The sequence below is a fragment of the Barbus barbus genome (assembly GCF_936440315.1).
Source record: "Barbus barbus genome assembly, chromosome: 46".
Lineage (NCBI taxonomy): Eukaryota > Metazoa > Chordata > Actinopteri > Cypriniformes > Cyprinidae > Barbus > Barbus barbus.
Genome location: NC_136724.1, coordinates 24,910,315 through 24,928,915, shown reverse-complemented (window position 1 = coordinate 24,928,915; position 18,601 = coordinate 24,910,315). Strand labels below are relative to the sequence as shown.

General features: G+C 41.4%; 1 protein-coding gene across 3 annotated transcripts in view; it reads right to left on the bottom strand.

Moving 5' to 3' along the window:
• Positions 1-531: 531 nt before the first annotated feature.
• Positions 532-18,601, bottom strand: part of LOC306865168 (serine/threonine-protein phosphatase 4 regulatory subunit 1-like) — a 23,759-nt gene continuing 5,689 nt past the window's right edge. The window contains exons 3-21 of one of the 3 annotated variants that reach the window (XM_079409610.1): positions 17,903-17,987; positions 17,683-17,789; positions 15,826-15,968; positions 15,609-15,755; positions 14,913-15,020; positions 14,744-14,809; positions 14,099-14,257; positions 13,060-13,178; positions 12,577-12,594; positions 11,825-12,120; positions 9,987-10,129; positions 8,547-8,645; positions 7,446-7,631; positions 6,195-6,356; positions 5,571-5,671; positions 2,926-3,046; positions 1,685-1,813; positions 1,473-1,614; positions 533-1,144 (exon numbers count right to left, since the gene is read on the bottom strand). In XM_079409610.1, coding sequence (XP_079265736.1) covers positions 990-1,144; positions 1,473-1,614; positions 1,685-1,813; positions 2,926-3,046; positions 5,571-5,671; positions 6,195-6,356; positions 7,446-7,631; positions 8,547-8,645; positions 9,987-10,129; positions 11,825-12,120; positions 12,577-12,594; positions 13,060-13,178; positions 14,099-14,257; positions 14,744-14,809; positions 14,913-15,020; positions 15,609-15,755; positions 15,826-15,968; positions 17,683-17,789; positions 17,903-17,987 — 2,486 coding nt within the window. In that variant the 3' untranslated portion in view covers positions 533-989. Of the gene's footprint in view, positions 1,145-1,472; positions 1,615-1,684; positions 1,814-2,925; positions 3,047-5,570; positions 5,672-6,194; positions 6,357-7,445; positions 7,632-8,546; positions 8,646-9,986; positions 10,130-11,824; positions 12,121-12,576; positions 12,595-13,059; positions 13,179-14,098; positions 14,258-14,743; positions 14,810-14,912; positions 15,021-15,608; positions 15,756-15,825; positions 15,969-17,682; positions 17,790-17,902; positions 17,988-18,601 lie in introns of all 3 variants that reach the window. The other 2 variants (XM_079409612.1, XM_079409611.1) reach the window with 2 other exon arrangements.

Genomic DNA, 18,601 nt, shown 5'->3' with positions numbered 1-18,601 from the left:
AAATAAAGCTGACTTGACTCTAGTATAACAAATAAGGATTTTATTACCAATACTGTGATGCAACTTAGCAGAGGATGCTGAATTATTCACAGTAACTTAAACAGTGTATTCTGTACTTTTGTCTTCTAGTGCTATTCATCTACTGTAAGATCTCTTTACAGTCGTGTAATGAAAGTACACTTTTCTGAAAGTTTATTGCTGAATTAGACTGTATCTGCAGCACTCTATGTATTTATGCCGTATACTGTAACAGACATTGAATAGCAAGATGTTTCCCAAAAGCAGGTTTTTGTAGCAGTGTTTTGAACTGATCTCACTAGTGTTCTCTAGATAGTGCAGTATTCTGAGTATTTGACAGGTTTGTGTGGCATCTGAGGCCAAAGATTAGATTCTGACCAAAGAGAATGTTTTTGACTAAAATGTTTGGCTTTGACCTGGAAGTTTGAAGTTTGCACAAGTTGGTGTGTAGTTTTGAGATTGTGTTTATAGTTGTGAGAAAATGGTGAATTGTGTTTGCAATCGAGAAAAACTAATACTTTATAAGGTTTTATTTGTTAACAAGAACCATCAGTTAACAGTACTAATATTAATAATCCGCTCCACATTTACTAATACATTATTAAACAAGTGTTTTCATTAGTTACTGTACTGTGAGCTAACATTAATAAATGCATTGTTAATTCATGTTCATTAAGGCTTTAATGTTAATGAGTCCAGTTTAACGAAAAGCAGTGATTTTGTGTGAAAGTTTATTGGGCAGATTAAGAGAATAACATCAGCTATTCATGATCAAAAACACAGCAGTATGTACAGAATGATTAAAACTCTCCGGTCATGAGATTGAAATCCGTTAAAAACACTCGAAACCGTCAGCGCAACAATGTGCTGCGATTAAAAGAGCGACGCTCAGCCCTTGAGATCAGAGTCTGTCTCTGAAGGAGGAAGGAAGACGCGATTAAGGCTTCTGTGGTGCATTCTGGGACAGCGGGTCAGTACGTGGAGGACGTGGTGCTCATGGCGTCCTCGTTGAGACGCGTGCTGCCGGGATGAACGCTGGCGAAGTATTTAACGTCTTTATCCACGTCTGTCTGCAGAGCGACGAGTGTGTGCTCCAGCGCCTCCTGCTGGCAGCTCAGAAAATACTCTACAGACAGAAAACAACACGCCATGAGCCCAGGACACAACTACATATACACAGAGGGGGAAACAAGAAAAACAATTCATAAAAGGGAGGGGGGAGGGGGGGTTAAAATAGTAAAGAAAAAGAAACAAAAAGAGGGGAAAAAGTAAAAAAAAAAACAATGGGACAAAACAAACTGACAAAAGTAATAGAATTAAAAAGATGAAAAAAGAAACAAAGTAAAATGCATAAAAAAGAAAAAAAAAAAAAACACAAAAAGGTTAGGGTGTTAAACAAAAACAAAAAACAGAAACTGAAAAAGCAGTGAGTAAGGTGGCACTGATGGACGCACCTCGCTCCAGCAGCGTCTGCCGCAGGGTTTTGGCCAGCAGCACTCGGACATTAGGAACCGGATCAGACGCCAGCTGAAGAAGAGGAGGAAGAAGATGCTCGGAGAACTGGTCCAGAGACACACACTCCTCCTCGATGGACAACTGAGCAGAGACACACGTCAGGACCCGCACTACACCGCTGATGAGGATGATGATGAAGAGCGCGTCTCACCTGGCAGACGAAGGCAAACGCCTGACGACTGGACCACTTCGGAGAGTGACAGAACTTCTCCACCAGCTCCCCCAGAAAACTGACCAGCAGAGACGAACACGACGACAGCTTCCGGATGATCTCACTCACCTGGAACAGACATGCAGCGAGTCGCTGAGAACGACTCAACTGAACGAATCACTGAGAGCGACTCAACTGAACGAATCACTGAGAACGACTCAACTGAACGAATCACTGAGAGCGACTCAACTGAACGAATCACTGAGAGCGACTCAACTAAACGAATCACTGAGAGCGACTCAACTGAACGAATCACTGAGAACGACTCAACTGAACGAGTCACTGAGAACGACTCAACTGAACGAATCACTGAGAGCGACTCAACTGAACGAATCACTGAGAGCGACTCAACTAAACGAATCACTGAGAGCGACTCAACTGAACGAATCACTGAGAGCGACTCAACTGAACGAATCACTGAGAGCGACTCAACTGAACGAGTCACTGAGAACGACTCAACTGAACGAGTCACTGAGAACGACTCAACTGAACGAATCACTGAGAGCGACTCAACTGAACGAATCACTGAGAACGACTCAACTGAACGAATCACTGAGAACGACTCAACTGAACGAATCACTGAGAGCGACTCAACTGAACGAATCACTGAGAGCGACTCAACTGAACGAATCACTGAGAGCGACTCAACTGAACGAATCACTGAGAACGACTCAACTGAACGAATCACTTGGGATTCAAAGAATGAAAGAAACAAGAGCATTTAAAAAAATAAATAAATAAATAAAAATAAAAATGCATAAAAACGAAGAAAGAAAATGAAAAAAATTTATAAATAAAAAAGAAAAAGATTAAGCAGAAAAACAGAAATGAACAAAAAATTAAGACAAAAACACACAAAGAAAAAAAAATGAACAAAGAAAATACAAATAAACATGAAAAAAAACAATAAAAAGGTCAAAAAAAAGAAAAGAAAATTAATTGAAAAATGAAAAAGAACAATTAAAGAAAAAAATTAAGTACAAAAGAATTTAAAAGGGAAAAAAATTACAAAAGATAAAGAAAATGTATAAATGAACAAAGGAATAAATTTAAGTGCAAAAAGTAAAATAAAAAAAAATTAAGAAAAACTAAAAATTAAGGGGAAAGAAAGAAAAAGAAAGAAAGCAAGCAAGCAAGTGTGCGAGCAGTCAGTCAGAGTGAGGAGTGTTTGTGGTCAGTACCAGTCTGTAGGACGTCCAGCGCACAGACGACACGCGGTCAGTACAGAGACACAGCGCCAGCGGCCGCAGATAATCATGAACATCCTGAGCGCTGTACAGCTCCAGCAACAGCACCAGCTGCCTGTTACACACACACACACACAAACGTCAGAACACACACACAAACGTCAGAACACACACACACTCGTCAGAACACAAACACACACACACACACACTCATCAGAACCCACACACACACAAACGTCAGAACCCACACACACACACACACACTCGTCAGAACCCACACACACACACACACACACACACTCACCAGAACCCACACACACACACACACACACACACACACTCACCAGAACCCACACACACACTCACACTCACCAGAACCCACACACACACACACACTCACCAGAACCCACACACACACTCACCAGAACCCACACACACACCAGAACCCACACACACACCAGAACCCACACACTCACCAGAACCCACACCAGAACCCACACACACACAAACACACACACACTCATCAGAACAAACTAGTGTTGTCAAAAATATGGATATTTCGATAAATATCGATACTGAAATATCTGAACGGTACCAATATTAATTTCCCGAAGTATGGATACACCGATACTAGCCGAGCTTCTCTCCAGAGGCGCGTGCACAAGCACCACACGTGACCGCACTCGTCTCCTTCGCTCTGGTTAAATAGCACAAGTGAAGTGAATAGAAAGATGACTGCTCTGGTTGTTAAAGAACACAGCAGGAGCGCTATCTGTAGGGATCTATGATCTCCGCGATGCAGAGAACGCACGGAATCCAGTCATAAACACGGAATTTACAGTTTAACGCGGAATGTCACGGAGTTTGTCAAAGTTTGGATGAATTAATCAAAAGTAGGTCATTACACTTAAATTAAATCGTGATATGGACTAGTATCTGTAAATATTAAGCTGCAAAAGTGTATTTAAATATGAATCCTGCATGTTCTGCGCGTCTCTGTGTGAATGTGCTGCACGTGCGGTTGTGTTTACTAATGTGGCGCTCGCGGTGATTTCAGCGTCTGCCGTCTCAATGAGGACATAAATACATCAACAATATCTCCAGAACTGATCTGAAAGCACTTTACCAGCATTTTACCATTTAATTTGAGTAAAACTAGCGTCATATCATACACACACAGAACTTTAGAAGTATTCACGGCAACCCGTCAAAATAAAAGTTCGGTTTAACTTAGCCTATTAAAGACCGTGTGCCAGAAATAGGCTATATTACTATTATTTAGTAGAATGTACATAATACTACTACTGTTCATTTTTTTAAAAGAAATAATCACAAAATATTTTAATTTTAATAGTAAATCCCCTTCATTTGCCAAAAATGTAAATGTTTAATTTTCATTAATTCAAATATAAATTAATTAAAATTCTTTTATGCCTTCATCTGATATCCAGTAAAATTTAAATACACAACACAGAATTTCTGAGGGGGAAAACACATTTCATAAGGCTACTGTAAGAATAAATAAAAATAGATTGTATGCATTCAAATAATAGACATGCTAAAACACAGAATATGGTAACAATAAAACATAAGGTGAGAAACAAATAAAACATTTCATACGGCCCTAAACGTGTCATGTGTTACACTTTTAATAAATTAAATGTTAAATTGTATAATTTTCATGATTTTAATGAATTAGACATGCTTTTAGATTAATAGCATTTAATTTGACCATTTAAAAAAAAAAGTCCAGAAAAATTCAAACGGGAAAAAACGGAATCCAGAAAAATTAAAATGGAAAAAATTGAATGTAGAAAAAAATAAAACGGAATTTGTGGAAAAATAAAACGGATTTCATAGGGCCCTATATCTGGAAATATTTTGGTTATGAAGCAAATGAGAATATCAACAAATACAACTTTGGATTTTAATTAGTACATGTATTAGTAAACGTTAGTTTCAATTAACATTTCATTAACATTAACTAAGATTAATAAATAAATCAACAAATGCAGTACCTCAAGACATTTTTTTGTTCATGTAAAATATACCGCGTGTTCTCGACTTGTTACATTTATCTTTAAATTAAAAAATTAACCCCTTAATATTGTGGCTTTTTTTTCTCCGTGGTATCGAAAATGGTATCGAATATCGATATTTTTCAAGGTATCGTATCGAAGTTAGAAATTCCAGTATCGTGACAACACTAGAACAAACACACACACACTCATCAGAACAAACAAACACACACTCATCAGAACAAACAAACACACACACACACACACACACCAGAACCCACACACACACCAGAACCCACACCAGAACCCACACACACACCAGAACCCACACACACACACCAGAACCCACACACACACACAAACACACACACACTCATCAGAACAAACAAACACACACTCATCAGAACAAACAAACACACACACACACACACACACACTCATCAGAACAAACAAACACACACACACACACACACACACACACATCAGAACAAACAAACACACACACACACACACACACACATCAGAACAAACAAACACACACACACACTCATCAGAACAAACACACACACACACACACACTCATCAGAACAAACACACACACATCAGTGTGAAGGATCGTACTCGGCCAGCTCTGAGCGAAACCTCCAGTTACGACTGTTATCCGTCACCAGGAACTCCTGCAGCTGATACAGATACTTCCTCCGAGTGTCCTGATGCAGCAGCTGCAACACACACACACACACGTGACCATCATCATCATCATCATCATCATCATCCAGAAACAAGCCTTACTGTCCGTCTGTAAATAAGAAATAAGAGAAAATACAACAAAAATTACTAAAAAAAGAAAGAAAATAAAATAAAAAAGGCATATAATAAAATAAAAGAAATGAAAATAGACAAGAAAAAATTAAGAGTTAAAATAATAAAATAAATAAAAAAAAAAGAGGAAAATAAAAAAGGAGAAAAAACAAACAAACAAGTGAAAATAAAAATAAAAACAACAGCACATGACCATAACCATCATCCAGAAACAAGCCTAACCACTGATCAAACTGTCCTTAAATAACCAAGAAACATAAAAACAATAAATAAATAAATGAATAAAATAAATAAATAGATTAAAAAAAAAATGGAAAAGGGTAAATAAAATAAAGCATAAAAAAAGAATGAAAGGAGAAGAGAAAAAAGGAAGAAGCCACAGAAAAGAGTAAAAAGACGGTGCTATCTGTGAAGTGCAGTGACCTTGAGGAAGTCATAGAGATGCTTGAGGACGCCGATGCGAACCTCGTCCAGGTCCTTGAGGAAGCTGTTGAAGATGGGCACCAGATGAGCAGCGGTCAGCTGATCCCCCAGAATCAGAGCCAGCTCGTGGATGGAGAACGCCAGCGTCCGCCGCACCTTCCACTGACACACACACACACACACACACACACGGTCAGACCCTGCTCTCGCTCCAGCGTGTTGTTAGCGTGTCTCTCTCTCACACACACACACACACACACACACACACACACACACACACACACACACGGTCAGACCCTGCTCTCGCTCCAGCGTGTTGTTAGCGTGTCTCTCTCTCACACACACACACACACACACACACGGTCAGACCCTGCTCTCGCTCCAGCGTGTTGTTAGCGTGTCTCTCTCTCACACACACACACACACACACACACACACACACACACACACACACACGGTCAGACCCTGCTCTCGCTCCAGCGTGTTGTTAGCGTGTCTCTCTCTCACACACACACACACACACACACTAGTGATGGGAGAAATGAACCTTTTCGAAGCTTCGAATCAACTGGACCAAATTGCTTTGCAAAATGATTCAGTGTTTCGAAGCGCTCTAATCGCCACACGCTGGTGAGACCTGCTGGTGCAACAAAAACTCATGCAGAAAAACCCATTGCAAATGTTTTATTGAAAGTATAATACATTAAATGCAATAAAAATAAGAAGTGTCTGTATAATGTGTGGTTTTTAAAATATTTTATATTAATTTGCAAGGCTTGCTTTGTTTGTTAGTTTTATGGACTGCTTCCTTGTAAAAGGCCAGTAAAGGGACTATTAACTACTTCTCATCCTTTTAAATTACACAAATGTCTTGTTAAAAATGTCTACAAACTGAGGAAACTGATCTGAGATCAGGTAAAAAGCATAGACGCTGGTTCAATGGTCCGCCGAACCATTGAGATTGAAACCGTTACGATGTAATGAAGCCTCGTTTACTAAAGTCACATGACTTTGGCAGTTTGTGCGTTTCTGAGCCGTTCCGAACCAGTGTTTCGAAACAAATGATTCACAAAAGCTTCCAAGCTTCACGAAGCAGTGATTCAAAAGCATCCATCACTAACACACACTCTTGCACTCACTCAGACTCACACACACACTCAGACTCACACACTCTCACTCAGACACACACACACACACTCTCACTCAGACACACACACTCACTCAGACTCACACACACACGCTCACACACACCTGCATGTCAGAGGCCAGCGTCTCGTACGTGTCGCGCAGGCAGTGCCAGTTCTGTCGTCCCAGAGTCAGCGCTACACCCGGCAGACTGAACGCACAGTGCCTCGCGATCTCCATATCCACCGTCTGAGCGCGACACGGGTCCGTCATCGACAGATACTGCTCCAGCAGCGCCTGCGGAACCACATCCTGCAGCACAGCATCATGGGATTGAGTGGGTCAGAGCAGTGCATGATGGGATGGAGTGGGTCAGAGCAGTGCATGATGGGATTGAGTGGGTCAGAGCAGAGCATGATGGGATGGAGTGGGTCAGAGCAGTGCATGATGGGATGGAGTGGGTCAGAGCAGTGCATGATGGGATGGAGTGGGTCAGAGCAGAGCATGATGGGATTGAGTGGGTCAGAGCAGAGCATGATGGGATTGAGTGGGTCAGAGCAGTGCATGATGGGATGGAGTGGGTCAGAGCAGTGCATGATGGGATTGAGTGGGTCAGAGCAGAGCATGATGGGATGGAGTGGGTCAGAGCAGAGCATGATGGGATGGAGTGGGTCAGAGCAGTGCATGATGGGATTGAGTGGGTCAGAGCAGAGCATGATGGGATTGAGTGGGTCAGAGCAGTGCATGATGGGATTGAGTGGGTCAGAGCAGTGCATGATGGGATTGAGTGGGTCAGAGCAGTGCATGATGGGATTGAGTGGGTCAGAGCAGAGCATGATGGGATTGAGTGGGTCAGAGCAGTGCATGATGGGATGGAGTGGGTCAGAGCAGTGCATGATGGGATTGAGTGGGTCAGAGCAGTGCATGAAGGGATTGAGTGGGTCAGAGCAGAGCATGATGGGATGGAGTGGGTCAGAGCAGAGCATGATGGGATTGAGTGGGTCAGAGCAGAGCATGATGGGATTGAGTGGGTCAGAGCAGAGCATGATGGGATTGAGTGGGTCAGAGCAGAGCATGATGGGATGGAGTGGGTCAGAGCAGTGCATGATGGGATTGAGTGGGTCAGAGCAGAGCATGATGGGATGGAGTGGGTCAGAGCAGTGCATGATGGGATTGAGTGGGTCAGAGCAGTGCATGATGGGATTGAGCTGGTGCTGTGGCACTGACCTGCTGTTTGGATTTCCGCTCGTCTTCAGCACTCAGGTTGCTGTCGCTCACGTCAGAATCATCATCGTCACGCGTCACATGTAGAGAGGAGCCACGCCTCTGAAACACACGAAACCATTCAGCTCAGATTCAACAGTGAATCTGAACACTTCATTTCTACTTTTCATGTAACCTCAGTCATAAACAGCAATATATATCTACAGAGAGACTCTGGTGAGCATACGAATCTTCCAGTTCAGTTTGGAATCAGACAGTTTGAACTGATTCACATAAATGAATTGAACTCTAACACGGTCATAAACGAGAGACACTCTTAAAACATCTGTGAATGCTCTCGCGCTCCTGAAGCATTAGAGGAGTAACGATCATGAAACTCGTCTAACGACACCATCTTTAGGAAACTTACGGTGCTTTCACATCTGTAGTTCGGTTCATGTGGTCCGGACCAAAGGCAAAAAATTATACATTGTAGCTATTTTTAGCCGTTTTGGTTCCTTTTCACACCACACTGTTTGCTCTGGTCCGAGCCAGCTGAAACAAACCCAAATACAGTCACGTGACCACATCCGCTTCACTGGTTGGCAAGATGTGTCTTTGAACGCATTCCCTAAACTGCTTTTTGATTGGTCAGAAAGAGCGTGCGGGAAAATTCCAACAGTGCTCCCGGAAGTAAACAAAGACAGGAGTAAAATGCAGCAGACAGCACACTGCTATTTTGAGGCTCCGCACCTCCTCACAACCCCGAGTTTGTCCACGACCTGCCATGCTAAACTGCAAACTGTCAACAAGCACTTCCTCGTCCTATAATGCACAGCGCAGCTGACTACGGCAGCTGGTTTAGTCCAAAAATGCGCAGTTCTTTTTGCGGTTGGGTCTGTTTAAGGTCGGATCGCGTTCTCACTACAAACGAACCGCTCCAGGGTTCGTTTGAAAGCCTCTTCAAGGAGGTCTCGATACGCTTGTTTGGTGCGCACCCGAGTGCGATTGCTGCTTTCTCACCTGCCCAAACAAACCACACCAAGAGGGAAAACACTCGTGCGATTCAGCCGAACTAAAGGGAGGCAGGTTAGAAAGCACCCTTAATGACCCAATAATAAAAAGAGCATTAAAGACCCAAAACCAGAAACATGAAACGATATTCTGAAGAATTCTAGTAAATATTGACCTCCATAGTATGAAAAAAACACTATTAAAATCAATGGGGACCAGAAACATTTTTCTGAAAAATCTTCTTTTGTGTTCAGCAGAGAGAAACACACAAACAGGTTTGGGTGAACCATGCCTTTAAGAACGCTCAGGTGTGTGTGTGTGTGTGTGTACCTGCGTGTCAGCTGACAGGAGCTCAGGGATGTGTGTGTTCAGGTGTGTGTGTGTGTATACCTGTGTGTTGGCTGACAGGAGCTCAGGGATGTGTGTGTTCAGGTGTGTGTGTGTGTATACCTGTGTGTTGGCTGACAGGTGTTCTGAGGGCTGCTGGGAGCTGAAGGGGTTTGATCGAGCAGCTCGAGGCTCCAGGAAAGCATCTTCTAGTCCAGAGTCCAGCGCCGTGGCTCTCAGGGCAGCTGTCAGGACGTCCACTTGTGCTGGACACAGAACACACTCTTACTAAACGCTGTCCCCCGTCCAGACCTGTCCGTCATCTCACACTGATGCTGATCATCATGATGCAGCACGACTGACCGTGTGATGAAGTCTATCAGAACGAAGTTATAGGAGCAGATAAGAGTGTAAAAATCACCCTCTTATTTTTATATCATATGATATAATTAAGAAATATCACAGCAGCAAGAGTGCTGTTTCTCCATAATATCTGCACCACTGCAAATGTGAGAGTGATTCATACAACAGTTCAGTGAACAAGAACTTCATACAGTGTTACATTTACGATTTAATCTGCACATAGATTCAATTTCAATGTCTTAAGAGCCGTAGTTTAGACCCAGAGTCGCTTGTGTGTGTGATCCGACGCAGTCTGTCCAGGATAAAGGAGCTCAGATCACAGCAAACACCCTAAAGGCCTGTTTCTGTGCATCCCTCCTTCTGTTTTTATGCAACTTCCTGAGCTCATTTCCTTCCACTGACACGAAGCTCTCGCTCCGCTCAGTTCCTGAAGATCACAATGAGCCACACAGACTCTTGCTCAATGTGACCAGATGAATGCTGTGTGACTCTGACACAGATCCTGCTGTCACGCTCAGGCAAGGGTGTGTGTGCTCGTCTGTCACACACCAAACAACAACAACATTTGCTTGAAAAAGAGGTCCTGTAGAGCTGACCGATACAGCGGCGTTTAGTGTTTCTTTAATAGCATGTTTTGAACTATCATATATATCTATCATATATAACATTATCGTCGATTCCATGCACAAAACAAGCATCAATCAGTGTTTCAACCACAGTCAGGAAGACATTTAATGACCATAAATCTGATGGTTAAACAAAAAATTATTAGTTTGATAAATATGTGCATTGTGTTACATGTGTTACATATTTATTATATTTTTAATTCACCTATTAATGATGTCTAAATTACTGAATAAATCTGCCATCATGAAAGTGCATTATACACAGACTTGCTGTTGAAATATGAATATTTAAACTGGCTGTAATAATTCTAATTATTAAAAAGTTGATATAAAATTGCTTTATGTGCAATTAGATGATTTTCTTCCTTAGTATGTTTGTCTTGTTTTCTATGTTTGTCTTGTTTTCTATGTTTGTCTTGTTTTCTAGTATAAATGTCTAAACATTCTTGAATCAAGATGCATTTACTGGACAAGTACAATTACTTAAGATACTATGTCTTATTTTCTGAAAAAAATTATCAAAATTGTTATTGTTAAAATATCTGCCAATGGGGCAAGGAAAACAATCTTAATTCAAAAGCTAAACAAGATTATTTTTCTTGGCACACATTTTTGCTTGTCTTAAGCAAAAGCTTAAAAAATGTATAATTAAAAAAAAAACACCAAGACTTAATATCTTAAGTAATTTTACTTGTCAAGTCCAGGATCTCCTGCGCATCTTGATTCAAGAATGTTTAGACAATTTATACTAGAAAACAAGACAAAAATACTAATGAAGAAAATCATTTTTGCAGTGTAGTGTCCTGCACCTGCTAGTTAAAAAATAGAATATTAATCTGGTGTCTGAATAATATTTGATTTGGGTGTTTATTTGAGAGCTGATTCTTAAAAAAAACTGAAATTAATAGATTAAATAACCTTCGGCTTAACGAACATTTTCCAGTGTTTTGGTGAAAATCTCGTCTGGCTCACCTTTAACGTCGGGGTCGTCGATGTGCGGCTCCAGGTTCTCGATGAGCTCCTGCAGCTGTTCTCTGGCCAGCGGCGGTGCAGCGGAGCGACGGTCCTCCTGCAGCTCCAGCTCCAGGTCAATCTGAGGGATGGGAGTCCTCCAGAAGTGGAAGGAGTTGAAGAGCTCCTGCTCCGGGATCTCCTGCGCTGGAGACTGCGTCTCCTCAGGAAGGCACTTCTGCTCGGCCGTCTGCTCTCCTCCTCCCTCCTCTGCCTCACAGGAGTCCTGCGGCGGACACACGGCGGCTGCGCTGGTGCTGCGGAGTCAAGCAGACGAGCGAGTGATGACCGTTAGCAGCACCGCTGCTGGACACATGGGGGCCTTTTTTTTGTCTTTTTGATCATTTTGCCTGTGTTAATGCCAACTGCATAAATGTTGGCACAGGTGTGTATTTTATAGGAATTTTAATATTTCACCTAGTGCTGTCAAACTATTAATCACATCCAAAATAAAAGTTTGTTTACATAATATGTGAGATGATAAGTGGACATAATTACAGGAATTTACAAAAGTGATTTTATGTCCATAGTCCAAAGTTTTTGGAGAATAAAATGTCAAAATTTGGATGAAATAATGTTACATTGTCATTCAGTGTAACAATATTTATGTAAAAATTCAAACAACATGCTTATTCTGTACATATTAAAATATATAAAATAAGGGAGCATATTATATTTTATTGTGTTTTATTAAATGAGTAAAAAATTCTTACCTGACAAATGGGCAAAACCTAGGACGGTGGCAAATTTTAAAAATGTAAAAACACAACTAATTAGTATTTGGGGTGAAAGTAATTAGTCTTTTAATGTGTCATAAAGTGATTTTTGTTGTAAATATGCCTGACAAGATTGTTACACTGAAAGACATTTTAGTGGGTGCCTTCTGTAAATCAGGGGAAAATGCATCATATTTATTTTATGCTCAGAAAAACAAAAGCAAAATTGCAATTAAATTAAACAGAAAACCTTTTAATTTGGCGGGGGGGGGGGGGCAACAACAATTTAAAGCGGTATTACACTTAACCCCTTTTTTGTCTTTGACCCGTATATAAATACAAACACATGCATGTATATAAGAAAAACATGTTTATATATGAAATGTGTTTATGTAATAAAGAGCGAAAGTTGCAAGCTGTGTGCTCTGCGTATAGAGAGCGGCGGTACAGTTCGTTACGCGGAGCTCGTTATCGTCTCACCTGTGTGTTTGTGCTCCGCTCCACTCGGCCTCGTCTCTGAAGTACTGACCCGCGTTACTGCTGGGGCTGGCAAAGGTGGAGATGAACTGACCGAGGGACTGAAACGCAGCCTGACGCACCTGTGAGCACAGCACACCTCATCAACATCAGCTCACAGAAAAACATGCCGCCAATCACTGGATCAGTCAGGAACACAGTGTGACGGAACCCAGCATAATCTGGATCAACAAATCCAGATTTCATTTCAGAAAACTATCATCAAACACGCAAAAAATATGCATTACATTCCTACAAAATAAAGGTTTGGTTTAACAGTAGAAAGTACTTCCCAAAGTAATAATAATAATATAGGAATATCACACAATTTTCCATGTTTTAATTCTGTTTGGCATTAAAAAATAAATAAATAAAAATAATAAATAAAATATATAATTTGTTTTAAGGATTCATTAAACTGTTAAAGTTTTATGCACTCTCTTTATTAACACCATTTTTAATAATAAATTTGTATAAAATCCTAAATTTGTATACATTTCATGATTTAAATTAATTTGATATACTTTCTGATTACTAACATTTAATTTCAGCATTTATATCTGACCCTGCAGCACAAAAGCAGTCATGAGTAACACAGGTATATCTGTAGCAATAGACAACAATACATTGTATGGATCAAAATTATACATTTCTCTTTTATGACAAAAATCATTAGGATATTAAGATCATGCTCCATGAAGATATTTTGTAAATTTCCTACCGTAAATATATCAAAACTTCATTTTTGATTAGTAATATGCATTGCTAAGAACTTCATTTGAACAACTTTAAAGGAGATTTTCTCAATATTTAGATTTTTTTGCTCCCTCAGATTCCAGATTTTCTAATAGTTGTATCTCATGTATCTCGCCAAATATGACTGGTTTTGTGCTCCAGGGTCACAAATGTCATCCAGAAAAGTTAAATGGAAAAAAAGCAATCCAGAGAAATGTGGGGAAAATAAATAAAGGACGTGTGTTTGATGTTGGTGTTGATGCCGCACCCAGCGCGACGGGTCGCTGATCAGACTGATGAACAGAGATGAGAGTTTGGTCCGGCGCACTTCTGGAGACGTGGCTGAGGAGACGGTCATGAAGCACTCGGCGCAGGCCTTCCTCACGCCCCACACGTTATCAGAACACAGCTGGAGGAACCGCGGCAGCTGACCCGGAAACACAGGAACACATCAACAACCACACAGAGCCATAGCATCACACGACACTGAACCGCTTCCAACCCCACTCCGGAGGAGACCGGGGCTAGTTGTCACACTGCTTCTACACACACTCTGAAGTCTCAACCTCAAACACCTAGTGTGCTGAGCAAAGCAAAACATTAAAACAAATATGCATACAAAATAGGGATGTGCAACAGCAATTGAGTACTCGGCCGTGACAGCGAAGACCGATCATGAAAACGATGATCATGGGGAAATTTGTATTTTTTCTGATTGGTTATAGCAGCACTTTAGCTGCTGATAATACTAGTGTTCTAATCATTTTGGCCACCACTGTAAATATTCAAAAAATACTGCAAATTAAAATATCTTCCTTAAAGTGCCGCTAGAGAAAACATGCATTTATTTGTCTTTAAACCTCAGTTACAGACATCTAACCCTCGTGACAACTTGCCCCGCGTCTGACCGTACCAGCAGCTCCTCGGTCGCCTCTCCTCCGACCACACTGCAGATGTCTCCGAAGTTCGCCGCACAAACCTGTCGGACACAAACACGCATCTGATGAGTGCATAGGACCGAACACGAGCACGAGCCAATCAGATTCAGCCGTCATCCTCCTGAGCCAATCAGATTCACCAACCTTTCTCACGTGAAACATCCTGCAGTCGCAGCACATCTCACAGAAGCGCGGCAGAAAGAGCCGCTCGGTGACATCCTTCCCCACCATCGGAGCCATTTTACAAATAATCTGAGACAAAAGCATCAGAAACAAACACTCAGAGTCCTGCCTGCTGCTGTATGAACCAGTCGAACTACAGAAGAGTGTGTTTTTCTTTTTATCATTACTTTAGAAAAAACAGTCAGAACTTAATGTTTCTGGTGACACTTTATTTGAAGGTCTCTTTATTACAAGTTACATGTACTTACTGTTATAATAACAATAAATTACATGCAACCAACCTCAAGCCAAACCCTAATCCTAACCATATAGTAAGTACATGTACATTACAGAAATTCTTATAAATTTTAAAAATCACACAAACCACACCAAAAAACTACAAAATTTATAAGAACATATAAATCTAAGAATTACTAGCATTAACCTCATTGAAATGAATTAAATTCCTTTTGATTTATAACTTACAGTGGCTCAAAAACTTACATATTTATATAAAACTATCAAAACAACACAAATATTACTCTGAAAAGTTTTCAAACTAAAAATATTATTTTGAAATTGAAACTGACAGTTGAAAGTTTCCTTACTAAAAACTATGCATTTTTCAAGATATTTTTTCTGCATCTCTTGCGGGTCAAACTGCATGTGTTCTCTCACCGCCATGGCTTCGGTCTTGACCTCGTCGCTGCTGTCGGGAGCCGTGAGCTCCACCAGCACGGGACACACCAGCTTCTCCACGTCTCCTCGCTCGATCAGCTCCTGCTCCAGCAGAACCAGCAGCGCCGCCTGACTCGTCTTACGCACCTGACACACAAACACGCCTCTTTAGCAGTGCTCCTGAGGAACCGCAGCAGCTCACAGAGATCACACCTACCAGGTTGTTCTGGTCGGCCAGGTATCGCACCACGATGGGCAGGAGGTACTTGGAGAAAGCCAACGGAATGGAAGGTCTGTTCTCCTGACAGAAGATGGCGATGTGTGGGATCTGCTCCATGAGCTCCGCTCGAACCGTCGGCTCTGAGGATCAAACAGCATTTCATTCATAAAGCACAGCTGGAGAAACAAAACATGGCTGCATATATGAGCAATGCTGAAATATGAATGTGTGCTTCAGCTAATAATGCATGAAAAACAAAGATATGAAGCGGTCAGTCAACCAGAACAACAGCTGAAGCTTCATGAACCACCAAATTAAAGATAGATCTGTCTTACAAGTTTTCTAAAATGTTGTTTAAATATGCAAATGACACATTTTCTATTTAAATATGCATGCATTTGAATTTTGCATAAATTTCCAGAACAGAAATCTGAACATTAGACCATTAGACTTGAGAAAATGTATTTGTGGTGTTTATTTTATTCTTTAACTTTTTCTCTAGTAGTACATTTATTTTTCGTCTATTATTATATATTTATTTTACTTATACACACACACACACACACACACACATTTACTTGTCATATTAAAAGGTTTCTTTCTAATCACTTGATAAATCAGAAATACAGTCAAAAGGCTGATGAAGAATTTTATTATTTTAGATTTTATACCATATCAACATAAAATGTTATAATTACGGCAAACTCAAGTGTAAGACTTAAAATAATCTTATATAATAAAATACAATAATTCATAATAAATAAATAACATTATAAATAAATAATAAAATGCAATAAATTAACAATATTTTCTTTACAAATAAAATACAAAATGCTAATACTTTTCTTCAAAAGTATATTTTACAACAAAAAATAAAATTATATTTATATATATCTCTTTCAAATTGATAAAATTCTAATATTTTTCCCAGGTGGAACTTTTTTTTTTTACTTTTACATATTAAATGTATTTTTAAACGTTTCCTAGCATCATTTAATAAAATACACTTCAATCTGTTTTACACTTCAAAGAAGACTTACAAAAAAACATTTCTTCTTTCACTAAACACACATGTAAGTGTGACAGATGGAGGATGTGTGTGTGTTTATCAGTCTAGAGTTCACAGGAGTCAGATCTCAAACACTGAGGTTTTATGACACGACTCTCTAACAGGACAGCGACTCAGCGAATCAGCCAGCGACTCAGCGAATCAGCCAGCGACTCAGCCAGCGACTCAGCGAATCAGCCAGCGAATCAGCCAGCGACTCAGCGAATCAGCCAGCGACTCAGCCAGCGACTCAGCCAGCGACTCAGCCAGCGACTCAGCCAGCGACTCAGCCAGCGACTCAGCCAGCGACTCAGCCAGCGACTCAGCCAGCGACTCAGCCAGCGACTCAGCCAGCGACTCAGCCAGCGACTCAGCCAGCGACTCAGCCAGCGACTCAGCCAGCGACTCAGCCAGCGACTCAGCCAGCGACTCAGCCAGCGACTCAGCCAGCGACTCAGCCAGCGACTCAGCCAGCGACTCAGCCAGCGACTCAGCCAGCGACTCAGCCAGCGACTCAGCCAGCGACTCAGCCAGCGACTCAGCCAGCGACTCAGCCAGCGACTCAGCCAGCGACTCAGCCAGCGACTCAGCCAGCGACTCAGCCAGCGACTCAGCCAGCGACTCAGCCAGCGAATCAGCCAGCGACTCAGCCAGCGACTCAGCCAGCGACTCAGCGAATCAGCCAGCGACTCAGCCAGCGAATCAGCGAATCAGCCAGCGACTCAGCGACTCAGCGAATCAGCGACTCAGCGAATCAGCGACTCAGCGAATCAGCGACTCAGCGACTATGTGAATCGGTTCAGTACCTGAGTCGTCTGCGAGTCTGTCGATCCGCTCCAGCACAGACACACACTCACGCTCATCCTCGCTGACGGCCCGGAGTGTGTCCAGAAGACTGCGGGCCACCATCTGCCTAAACAATCAAACAGAGGGTCAGGTGCACGGTGGGATACAGAATGCTCTGAAGGATATAACAGGTCATCTGCTTGCTGTAGAGTCATATATTAACAGAGTTCAGTGTTTCACCTGTTGAAGATGTTCTCGCTGCTGATGTACTTGTCCAGTCGGCCCAGAGGAGTCAACATCTCATCCTGAGACACGAAATCCAGCACTGAAGACACAATAATGGAGTCAGACTCTGAGCCACACACACACCAGACAAAACACTCACTCTCACCCACTCTCTCACACACACACACACACACACTCACTCTCACCCACTCTCTCACACACACACACACACACTCTCTCTCTCTCTCTCACACACACACACACACACACACACACTCTCTCTCTCTCTCACACACACACACACACACTCTCTCTCTCTCTCTCTCACACACACACACTTCAACTAAGGCTCCAGCGTCGGATCCTCCTGAACTTTAAATAATATGCATTGTTTCAAAGCAGCTTTACTTAAATCCTGAAGTTAAAGTTTATAAGATCTTAACATCTTCACGCCTAATAAATGCATTGATCAGATTAGAGCTGGATGATAATTTTGCAATGATATACACACTCAAGCAGTTGATATCTGCAGTATAGTAGTGCTTTATGAACTGTATTTGGATAAAGCTGGATGTGTTAGACATAGGTTGGAGTTATTAATTCATTATATAGTGATGGGTTTTGTGCAGTTTATAACAGATTAATATAGAAGCGTAATTATTATTATTATGGTGATCACAGACTGACAGCAGTCTAACTGTAGTTATGGAACAA